Raw genomic sequence first — 12,971 nt, forward strand, 5'->3', positions numbered from 1 at the left:
AAATATATATATATATCTTTATTTTATATCAATTTGTTAAAGTAAAGCTCTATAGAGTAAACCAGTAATGTTTGTGTATGGATTGATGTATTAAAACATGTGTATAAGCTATTTAGGTTAATTAAAAACTCATTTTACATCATTAATTGTAACCCTTAAATTAAACAATCGCCCTCACACAGCTAACACCATGCACCACATCCCATTCCTCTAATGTATAACCTCAAAACTTTCTTGCAAGCCTCCATCTACAAAAATAACATTCATTTATACATCCTACTAGATAAAATCAATATATTCAACACCTATGTACAGTAAGAGTTTAATATGATATTGGGGGATACTAATCATATGGGGGATACTTATCCTATGGCCATTTGTAGTAACCGGATACTTATCATATGGGGGTTACTTATCTTATACGACACCGGCCTCACAAGAAGATGATGGTTGCTACGGGAAAGTACAAAAATCATAGTAAAACGTGCATAACATATTTTACCGGTATATATACATGTGTAAAACCATAGACCTTTGACAATAAACACTACATAAGCTTCCTATAAAATGTGCTTCCTTAACATTCAATATTGTTAAAAAGGGTTAGACTTGTTATCAACATTGTCTACCTTTCAGCTTCAATGTTTATAAGGCCAAATAAAATGTTTGTTTCCTGTTTCGGCTCCAAAAATAATAGGGTAGGTAGGTAGGAAAAACTTTTTTTTCTGGTTAAGAAAATGTCCTGATTACCTCCAACAACCGTGAATGTTGAAAATGTGATATTGTTTTAATAAAGTATGAATGGCACCAAATAAATATTTTTCATTCATGTAAAATAAATACACACATATATTTTACCTACATAAATTTTAATGGAATAACCAACGTAATTTCAAGGTTATTGGTTTTTTCAATTTGTTCAAATTAATTGAACAACAGAAATAGTACATTAATTGATATTAACATTTTATTTACAACACAACTTTTTTAATCCGTCATAAAATATACAAGTCTTCACCATTGTGAATTTAATCTCTCCACTTCAAACTCATTTCCAACTATAAACTATAAAACTGCACAAATCTACAAACTTAAACCTTTATTATTACTCATTTCCTAATTCTCACTCTAACTTTCTAACTCTCCTCTATATCTCTAGACCTCTCAACTCGGTCTCCCTTAGCTCAACCTCCTTCCTCAAGACTCCTTAACTCAACTCCCCAACCCAACTCTTTTCTCCTCCTTTGACTCTTGCTAATGAAGTTGAACTACCTTACTCTCTGTCCCTAAGCAAAATCCTGCTACATTAAAAATGTTGATAACATTAAAATTGTTGATGCTGCTGATCTTCCTGCTAAAATTGTACCCCTATAGGACTAGATTAAACTGACCATAAATTCTGCTAAATTTGACCCCGGTAATGACAGCATCAGCTGGAGGCACAAACACTGGTAGACTGGACCCCCTACCTAGACTACAGATGGTCACACTAATCTACAGATCCCAACCTAAATCTTAAGCACAATTATCTAAGGCTACTATCTTCAAATAAAACTCTTACACTGATCACCAGCCAAGGCTAATAAAATGCCTAGCAAATCATATGAACACTTTGAACAATTAAACAGCTAATAAATGCATAACAGTGACTGTGAAAAGCCAATAAAAGGTTTTAGGGTCAGCATAAAAAATAGGGTCGATGGGGAGACGGGAAACATAGCTATATTTTTATTTGCCCTAACATGTCCAGCGCATTCATATAATCACAGGATGTTAAATTTAATTCATTTATCGATCAAGGTTACTTAGCCTTTGTTTTCTTATTTATAATTTGCTAAAAATGTATTACCAGGGTATTCTAATATGATTTTAGTGGTTTCGCATGGCAACATCTATTTCTATTTGAGGTTGGTATTCCTCTCAACAGCTAGAAGAAGAGAAATAAATTAAGCTCTGCATGTCACCTAGGTACATGTATATAAATAAACTTTAAACTATGGGTCATTTCTCAGCACCAAGTTGGGTCGCAAAAGAGATTGCCATGTTATAAGTCCAGTGAGCTATTTTTATGAAGACATCAGCCTTAATGCCTGACTAGTAACGTTAACCTGACATGATGCATTTTTTTGTATAGCCAATGTGCATTAGTTCAATATATACAAATAACATATGTAAGCTTTGATTTTCAATTGAGGTCTTTGAACATGACTTACAGTTGGGAACAACCTTAACTTGGTATCTAGTGCACTTCGTAGTGCACACGTGGTGAACAAGGAACAGGGAAGTGCACTTGACAAAACATTGAAGAGCACTCCAGTTCACTTCAGTGTTAACTACAGTGCACTTCGATGCTAACTCATGTGCACTAGTGTTTACCGAGTTTAAAAGACTGAAGTCCATATTTCAATTATTGTTTGTAATGAAATGGGTTCCTTTAATTTGTGATATGAAAATTGAAAGAGAAAGGAAAGTCATTCAACTGAAATTTCATGATATCGAAACAACAATACACATATATTTTTTTTAATCAGTATCTGTTTTGTGATATGAGTAAATGTGGTAAGTTTTCCTATAATTTTATACTTTTTTACGAAAAGGTTTCTCTATAACACGACATCAATAGAGTAATTCCCTTCTTTGTTTAACACAAACCTAGTAGCTTTTATCTGAGCTATAACTGGTCACGTATAATTATCCCAGGCTTTTTTGTCATTCAACAATGTTTGAAAAATTTTCACATATTTTTGAGATTTAACACATTAACCACAATGTTTAACATGCTTTGCCCCAGTGACACTGAATACTGTATAACAAGAAATGTTTGTGTGTATTTTCTGTCGTGGTTTGGAGTTTTCAAATTACAAACTTTCGTGGTTAGCCCTTACTACGAAATGTAAATGCGAGTTATTTTAATTGATCTTACCATCATACTTATAAATGGCCATCATTCTAGTAAACACTGACCTGTTCTCATGATGCCCAGTAGGCCTACCGTTTCACTTGATTATTCACATACTTAATCAATTGATGTTTATACAACAGATTGATAACACACATGTCCATTTCTGTAAAAATATACCTTTATTTTAAATGAATTGTTCAATTATCTTAATATATTCGTTTGTGATTCGCTGTCAATATCACACGTAAATGTAAAATTGTATAAACTAGAATTGAAACATGTGTCTTCACTGTTGTTACATGATCATGACTAACCACATATTGTCATACAATCTCTATACTTTTTTGTGTCTTCACTGTTGTTACGTGATCATGATTAACCACATATTGTCATACAATCTCTATACTTTTGTGTGTCTTCACTGTTGTTATATGATCATGATTAACCACATATTGTCATACAATCTCTATACTGTTGTGTGTCTTCACTGGTGTTGCATGTTCATGATTAAGTTGTTGTATTTATATTCGTGGTTCCATAGCAACAATGAAAGTTTGTACACAACGAACATTTCATGTTATACAGTATGACTATGGTGAAAGTTCATGTATTCGAACAAACTTGAAAGCTATACAACTGAGCATGTTACTGACTGAACATCATCACCCTCTACCTTTTGGTTATTCAGGGGAAGTTGTTTAATATTTTAACATACTTAACCTCTGTGACCTTTAATATGGGTGAAGGTCATTCATTTGAATAAACATGATAGACTTCAACAAACCATGTTACTAGCTAAATATCATCAACCTGGAATTTTTGGCTATTCAGGTTTTTCAAGACAATAAATCCCTGTGACCTTTAATATGAGTGAAGGTTATTTATTTGATAAACTTGTTAACCCTCTATCCCAGCATGCTACTGGCTTATTATCATCATTTTGTTCATTCAGAAGAAGTTGTTTTTAAGTTTTTAATGTATATATATATGACCCCTGTGACCTTGAATATAGGTCACAATCAGTCATTTGAACAATCTTGGAAGCCCTTCATCCCGTTAAATTACTGCCTCAATATAATCACCCAGGTTACTCATAGGTTGTTTTAATGGGTTTTTTAAAGACAATTGACCTATGTGACCTTGCATAATACTGGTTAAATTCCATCACCCTAGGTCTTTTCACCATTTAGAAGAAGTTGTTTAAAGATTTGATTAAACAAGAATGTATATTGAACCCTGTGACCTTGAACATAGAAAAACGTTCTTCATTTGAACAACTTTGGTAACCATTTATACCAGCATGCTACTGGCTAAATCATTATCACTTCTGTTATTGTTCAGAAGAAGTTGATTTTCTAGGTTAACATATTTGACCCCTGTAACCTTGAATATAAGTCAATGTCATTAATTTGGACAACCTTTGTAGCCCTACATGAAAGCATGTTACTGGCCAAATATCATCACCCTGAATCTTTTGGTTATTCAAAATACCAGGGTAAGTTGTTAAAGAGTTCTTTAAGACAATTGACCCCTGTGACCTTGAAAATGGACGAAGGTCATTCATTCTAGCATGCTACTGGCCAAATATCCTTACCCTAGGCCCTTTGTTTATACAGGAGAAGTTGGTTAAAATAAAAGTTGTTGTCGTACGGAACTAGCTCAATTTTATCCTAAAGCACCATGCTTGGTGTGATATCTGTAATTGCTTACCTTATACTTACTTAACCTATTTCTACTAATGTATAAATGTACTGAATTTCTAAGAGCACAATATATTGTGATACATTGCAAAATAAAAATTGCTTGCGCTACCCATCCCTACAGAATACTAGAATCAGACATTTCAGGTATTGATCATAGAAATAAATTCTTAAAATTTTGTTCCAAGGAGATTATTGTTGAAATTTGGAAAGTTTGATCCCAAATACAATACCTTCTGATAAAAAGATCAAACTGGCTGCACTTGTATCTGTGTGGTCCTCAAACAGGACATACATTATCTGATACATTACCTCCTGATACAATGATCATACTGGCTGAACTTCCTCAAACAAGACATACATTCTCGAGTACAATACCTCAAGACACAAAGATCATACTGGCTTCACTTGTATCTGGCTGTTCCTCAAACAAGACATACATTCTGATACATTACCTTCTGATTCAGGGTTTGTCCTGTTTGTACCCGACTGGTCCGGATCATCAGACAGGGCCGGTCCTTTCCCTTCTCTCCCTTTAGTGTCAGCCTTTGGCATGGTTTACTAATGTAATGAAACAAAGGCAAGAGAGATCATAAAATGAAACAAGAGATCCCAGAGGGATGCTGGCATCCACCATTACATGTACAAAATCATACAGATCTTGTTTTTCTACCCTAGTTGAAATCCAAGTTTGATCTTGTCTAGCTTGACAATTTTTTTCTTTCTGTAAATGAATTAATTTAAAGGTCACTAGTAATTGCATAATGCTGTGATTTTTGACACAAATATTGTACAGAAATGTTAAAAGAGTCTGGCTGCATTTTTTTCCATTAAAAGCTAAAAAAAATGGTTAAAAACTAGATACTGTACAAAATGGAAATTTCCGCAGTACATAAATTAGGCATTGAGAACATTGGTGACTAGCAATGAACTAATGTTACTGACATGACAAAAGGCATGTTTTGTGCTAAATTTTTTGACAATGTAAGGTATAAAGATTCACGAGATATTCTGATGCCAATGACGACACTGTCGCGCAGTAGCCAACACTATGAGTGTCAGGCATTTTATAGTAGCACGGTATTGAATGACAACCATGGGGCACAGGGGCACGCAACTACTAAACTTAGCAAGCAAGTTCAGTGATTACTTTCTGAATAAAATCAGCTCAATCAGGAAAAATATTGCCGAAGTGAACACCTCTGCTGACATTGACATCTCTGATGGGGAACCATTGGCAAAGCTCTCACCAACAACCCAGGACGAGTTGCGCAACATTACCATGGCCTCGCAATCGAAGTCCTGTGAGCTTGATCCACTGCCTACAAACCTATTAAAGCAATGTCTTGAAACACTGCTTCCTTTGATTACCTCAATCATGAACAAATCATTGGCTGAGTCAAAGGTCCCATTATGTTTCAAGAAGGCACATGTCAGACCATTGTTAAAGAAGCCTGGAATGGACAAGGAGGAGTTGAAAAAGTATGGCCCAGTTTCAAATCTGCCTTTTCTGTCTAAGATCTTGGAGATGGCTGTGTCCCGCCGTTTAGAGGTTCATCTCCATGCAAACAGTCTCCATGACAACATGCAATCGGCCTACCGCATGGGACACTCTACTGAGACGGCCCTCCTACGTGTACATAATGATATAGCTTCTGCATTGGATAACAAGTGCAGAGCGGTGCTTGTCATGCTGGACTTGTTAGCTGCATTCCATGGCATACTTTATAAACGTCTGGAATACTCTTATGGAGTGACTGATACCGCACTATGCTGGATACAGTCTTACCTGAGTGAACGACTATAGTGTTTTCCCATCGGATCTTCCACCTCACATGACAAAGTACTAAATCTCAGGGTTCCTCAGAGGTCGGTTTTAGGACCACGAAAATATTGTATGTACTCCAAACCCATTGGAGATATTTGTCGTCGCCATAGCCTTCGCTATCATTGCTATGCCGATGACACACACATTTACATGGTCATCAAACCACAGGACAGTTGGAATACAGTCTCAGAAAGCCTGGAGGCTTGTCTGACAGATATCAGTACCTGGATGAACGCCAACGTGCTTAAGCTTAATTAGGAAAAGACGGAACTAATCGTCTTTCCCAAAGTGTCAGCACACAATGGCTCTCCAGCTCAAGGTCGGTGCCAGAACTATTGAGACTGTTCCAGCTGTTAAAATCCTAGGGGTATACTTTGATAGTTCACAGAACATGGAGAACCAAGGGAACGCTATTGTCTAATCATGTTACTACCAGATCAGAAACATCGGCTGTATTCGGCAGTTTTTAACTGCAGATGCATGCAAGATCTTGGTGCATTCACTTGTTACCTCTCGGTTGGATTATGGTAACGCCCTGCTCTGTGGTATATCTGACAAATTAACTAGTCGTCTGCAGAGGGTCCAGAACACTGCAGCACGGCTAGTTACTCGTACTCGAAAGAGAGAGCACATCACACCTGTGCTTTATTCGTTGCACTGGTTACCTGTACGATACAGGTCGCAGTACAAAATNCCTACGGAAACAGATGCTTTGGGAGGGTTTCGGCTACGTTGTGGAATAGCTTACCATCTGCTATTAGAAAGTCAAATACCCTGGCCAAGTTCAAGAAGGACATCAAAACTCACCTCTTCACGTCTGCATTTTAGAATCCTTGCAAAGACGTCATGTAAATACCACCCTTTTATTTGTTCAATTATGTGCACATTGCTTGCTTATATGTATAAAAGTGATTGTAAGCCTTTGTTTTTACAATTATAACCATTACTATTATCCATATGTTGTAAAACGCTTTAGAGTAACTTTACAAATTATATAGGGCGCTATATAAATGTGGTATATTATTATTATTATTATTACAAGCTAACCGGTAATAAGATTTATATATATATTTTCAATTCCGCCGTGACTATTCTCCATAATTATGTTCATGTAGCAAACACTAGTGGAAGCAAGTGTTTTCCTTTTTAAAAGCACTGGATAAAGTCTTGAGTGTAATCAGCCCAACAGAACTCCAAATATAAGTAGTGCATTTTATAAACAGTGATAGAGACCTAACCCCCGGGCCTTGAAAGTTATTCCAAGCAGGCACTTTCTTTGAGGAAGCACTGTATACAGTCAAGAGTGTTAACAGCCCAAGAGAAATCAAGATATTGTACATTAGTGCATTAAACAGATTTTCTGTTTATAGTGACTCATTGACCTTTGACCACTGGACCTGAAAAGTTATCCCAAGCAGGCACTTTCTTCCAGGAAGGACTCGATAAAATCTGAGTGTTATCAGCCAACAGAATTCGAAATTCAGTGCACAAACTGATGTTTTATTTATAGTAAGTGACCATTACCTTTGATATCAAAGACTGAAAAGCTATCCAAAAGCTTAAGCAAACATTTTATTACACTGGATAAAGTCCGAGTGCATACGGCCCAAAAGAGCCCCAAATGTTGTGCATGAAATGTTTTTCTATTTATAGTAACATGAACCTTCAACTTTGACATCGATGCCTCAAAAGCTACAATTTGTATCCTAAGCAAATACTTTCTAGAGTAACAATGACCTTAACCTTTCACCACCAAAGTACCAAAGCAGGCACTTTCTACGAGGTAGCACTTGATAAATCCTGAGTGTAATCATCCCAACAGAATTGGAAATATTGTGCCTAAACTAATTTTCTATTCATGGTAACAGTAACCTTGACCTTTGACCTCCGGGCCTGAAAAGCTATTCAAAGCAAGCACTTTCATCAAAAAAGCAGTGGATAAAGTCTGAAAGCAATCCAACTAACATAACTGAAGATATTGTGCAAAAATTAAACAAGAAGCCCAATGGGCCTGTGTCGCTCATTTGCTTCTAATGCAACTTTGAAACTGATCTAGGTAATTTATGTGGATGCTAAGCTCATTACCACTTTATTCAAATATAGCACATTTGACCCATGTGACCTTGATCAAGGTCATTCATTTGAACAAACTTGGTAGCCCTTCATCTCAGCATGCTACAAGCCCAATATCAGGTCTCTGGGCGTCTTAGTTATTGAGAAGAAGTTATTTAAAGATGTCAGCACATTTGACCCATGTGACCTTGAAAGTCGGTCAATGTCATTCATTTGAACACATTTCGTAGCCTCTTATCCAGGCATGCTATAGGCTCAATATTATGATCCTCTTCGTTATTGAGAAGTTGTTTTAAGACATTTGACCTCTGTGACCTTGAAAGGCAAGCAAGATAATTCATTTGAACAAACTTGGCATTCCTTTATTCAAGCATGCTACAGGCATAATATCAGGTCTCTGGGCCCCTTGGCTATTGAAAATAAGTTGTTTAAACATTTTACCTTATTTAACCCTTGTGACCTGGAAAAGTCGGGCAAGGTCACTCATTTGAACAAAGTTGATAGCCCTTCATCCCAGCATAGCACAGGCCCAATACCTGTCTCTGAGCCTCTAGGTTAATGAGAAGAAGGTGTTTAAAGAGACTTGAAAATGTTTGTAAGACATAAATGCCCCCGATGCCATATGAAATTAGTTTCAGTGTTCTATAAAATGTTACAACCACTTTGATCTTGATAACCTGAAACATGCACACACATAAGGTACTACAGTTGATAAGTTGACTTTAATATTCATATGTTTTTTCTGTATGTTATTACCATCTCTATAACATATTGGATGAAGTTGCTAAGTGTTTAAATTGAATCTGTAGATGATTTCCCATATATAGCAACAGTGACCTTGGCCTTGATCTTGGAACCCTGAAACACAACAATGTCTGAAGTATACTCATACTTGACCTTTGTATAAAGTTTGACCAAAAACTGTCAAAGAATGAATCAGTTGTTGATTTTCTGTATATAGCAAAAGTGACCTTGGCCTTGACCTTGGAACCCTGAAACACAAGGGTATACCCATATTTGACCATTGTTTAAGTTTGACCAAAATCCGTGAAAGAATGAAGTTGCTAAGTGTTTAAATTGAATTAGTTGATGATTTTCTATATAAAGCAACAATGACCTTAGCCTTCACCTTGGAACCCTGAAAAATGACAATGTCCGAAGTATACTCATACATGACCTTTGCTGAAATTACATAAAGGTTGACCAAAATCCATGAAAGAATGAAGTTGCTAAGTGTTTAAAAATTAGTTGATGATTTTCTATATATCGAAAGTGTGACCTTGACCTTGGATCCCTGAAATACAACGAAGTATGAAGTATACTCATACTTGACCTTTGTATAAAGTTTGACCAAAAACTGTCAAAGAATGAAGTTGCTAAGTGTTTACATTGAATCGGGACGGGATGTGACGGGAAGGGATGATTTTCTATGTATAACAAGTGTGACCTTGGCCTTGACCTTGGATCCCTGAAATACAACGATGTCCGAAGTATACCCATACTTGACCTTTGTATAAAGTTTGACCAAAATCTGTCAAAGAATGAAGTTGCTAAGTGTTTACATTGAATGGGGATGTGACGCGACGAAACGGGACGGGTAGACGAACGCCGCACCAGGTCAAAAGCTCACTTGTCCTTGGCAGGTTAGCAAAAACAGATAGAAGGACAGACAGACGGAAAACAAAAGATATGCAGGGGTCCTAACAACAAAGTGTGTAATTGAATTGGAGAATCCCCCTTTGGGACCCCACTCCTCCCCCTAGGGAGTTAGAGTATTATGACAGAGACCCTCTGGTAAACGGCATTCAGTCTTCTTAACCAAGTAATGCTCCAGACCATTGGTTTGAAAACATCATCAAGCCATACAGAAGGACTTCAAAGGATGTACTGTATTAGATGATGAATGTCCTCGCAACAGCCAGGGTCATATGAGGACGGGTGACAAGGAGACACCTAAAGAAGAAAACTACAATTTGAAGGAAGTGCATGTGTTGACGGAAAAAATACAGTTACTAATAAGAATTTCCTATGTGCAAAGGGCTATAACTCCAGAAAAAATAGAACATTGACACTGGATTCTAACTCAAACTGTATTCCATTGTACATGTATACTAAGTTACAAATAATATGGAAAACAGTTAATTATGAGAATTTCCTATGTGCAAATGGGCCATAACTCCAGTCAAAAATGGAATTTTGATACATGGTTCAAACTCTGTAATCTTTTATGATAAAACCACAAACAAAGTTTCAAATTGATATGGCAAGCGGTAGCGAAATAAGTCCAAAACAAAGTTTATTTTGATAATTTCCTATGTGCGAAGGGCCATAACTCCAGCAAAAAAGGGAATATTAACACGGGGTTCGAACTCAAACTGTAATCCATTATGACAAAGCCACATATTAGGTAACACATTGATGTTGCAAGTGGTAGCGAAAACAAGTCTGGGAAAACATTAATTATGAGATTTCTTATGTGCAAAGGGCCATAACTCCAGCAACAAATGAAATATTGACACAAGGTTTGGACTCTAACTGTAATCCATTATGATAAATCCACATACTAAGTGGCAAGCGGTAACGAACAAAGTATGGCAAACAGTTAACTATGAGAACGTCCAATGTGCAAAGACAGGGCCATACATGTAACTCCAGCAAAAAAAAAAAATATTGGCACGTGGTTCGAACTTGATCTGTAATCTATTATGATTAAGCCACATACAAAGTTACAAATTGATATGGTAAATGGTGGCGAAAAAAAGTCTGCAAACTTAAATGTGAACGACAACGTGTGATGACGGACAGAGTGATCCTTAAGTGTTCGCCATGCTTCCCAGGCGGCACGACAAACCACAGTTTGAAGAGCGACCCAGGCGCGGGTCGCTTATTTCCCGCATATTATAGAGGGCCGGAGTTCCGACGACAGTCGATATAAAAAAAAGTCGATAAAACGTCAGAATAATTCGGACTACACAATTTTATGTCAACTTATGTATTAGTGGATTTGAACACCCCTGTAAATATGAATGTTGAACAGAAATATTTTAACATTTAAGCGAACACATAATTTCTTTTTACAGTCCTTTTAATCACAGATTTAGGGAATGAAGGGTTTAAATGTTGTTTGTTGATGTTTAGTGGATCAAAGAGATACATGAATAACCTTCTTTTTAAACACAGTATTCTAAAAGATATGATTAAGGTTTCAGACTCTTTTTGGTTATCTGAGCATCTTTTGAGGAAACTCCATGTATTGTAGCAGAAAAATGTCAACAAACAATATGAAGTGTAGTGCAGTGGATAAAGAAAGCTCAATTCCTGCTATATATTTGTAGTAAAGTTGTCAAAGAACCAGATATTTGGCAGACCTTTCTTATACATAATGTAACAAAGTTATACTCCGTCTTTATTTCCTAGCTGACGTCAGCTTCCAGCCCACCAGAATTGTGTTTCACAATTCATGTGTAATTTACTGGGGTTCATCGAGTCCTCCCAGCCACATAGTCGAGATAGTATAGGAGCCATTAACCCTAGACTGACCATGGCCACTGTCTGTTAAAAATAGGGATCTCTACGTCATGAGTAGGGGGGACAGAGTAGCCACTCAATAGTGCAGCTACCCCCTCCTTTCATCCGGGACCCTGGCCGATGGAGCCCAATTTGATTGGTCAATTAGTCAATAGGTGTTAATGAGGGTCGTATAAAAAGAGGTGCGCGGCTCCCTAGGGCTTGTTGAGATAAGGAATTTCACACGATACAGATTGGATTATACACATCATTACCTATTATAGATAGCGGCTTGTTAAACGAAGATGACTCAAGCCGGACTATCAGGCAGTTGGGTAAATACATAATATGTCTTACCATTTGTTTAGAAAAGTGCTTGTTACTGTAATATTACCTTATAGAAGTGTTTCATAATTTGGGGGAATTTTCCTACCTTGAAGATTTATATCTTACTTCGTTATCTTGGGTCTTAACTAACTGTGTATAGTTACTAATTTCCCAACTTTATTAATCAACTAAATTATTTGTTTAGACCTTATTAACTCCTTATCTCATCCTCAGGCATGGAGGGGGGTGATTTTTAGCTGTAGTGTCAGTGGTCACAGGAGTGACGGCAGCGATCATAAAATCACCACTTAGTCATGCCTGATTACTAGAACGACAACCTGTAGAGATTCATCCCATAAAAGTGTTAGGCAGAAACCACTTAGAATTACCACCAGATTTGGTTTAACGTGTAAATGTGAAGTGTCAGTCTGGAATAGGGTAATTCTTATAACTTGCGTGGAGAATAGAGAAGTGTCAACAGTGCCTCTGGATGTGTTTTGTGTATTCCACTGGATTATCGTGTAACCCTGGAACTGGATACCGTTTATAAAGAAATTGTGTTACCGTGCAGTTATATCGTGTCATATGCATAAGGGATTTATGTGATTACTGTGCAGTTATATTGTGCTAGATT

The 12,971-nt window shown here is 36.7% G+C and overlaps 2 protein-coding genes across 2 annotated transcripts in view; one reads left to right on the forward strand and one right to left on the reverse strand.

Annotated features, from left to right (window-relative positions):
• The window catches only part of LOC110463181, a 494,021-nt gene that overhangs the window by 121,864 nt on the left and 359,186 nt on the right, over window positions 1–12,971 (forward strand). The window lies entirely within an intron of this gene.
• LOC110463184 (uracil-DNA glycosylase-like) overlaps window positions 1–12,971 on the reverse strand; it is a 62,476-nt gene that overhangs the window by 16,383 nt on the left and 33,122 nt on the right. The window contains exon 2 of the mRNA XM_021517578.1: window positions 5,058–5,163. Within this exon, the coding sequence (XP_021373253.1) occupies window positions 5,058–5,157 (100 nt within the window). The 5' untranslated portion in view covers window positions 5,158–5,163. The remainder of the gene's footprint in view (window positions 1–5,057; window positions 5,164–12,971) is intronic.

The sequence above is a fragment of the Mizuhopecten yessoensis genome, unplaced genomic scaffold (assembly GCF_002113885.1).
Source record: "Mizuhopecten yessoensis strain PY_sf001 unplaced genomic scaffold, ASM211388v2 scaffold10871, whole genome shotgun sequence".
Lineage (NCBI taxonomy): Eukaryota > Metazoa > Mollusca > Bivalvia > Pectinida > Pectinidae > Mizuhopecten > Mizuhopecten yessoensis.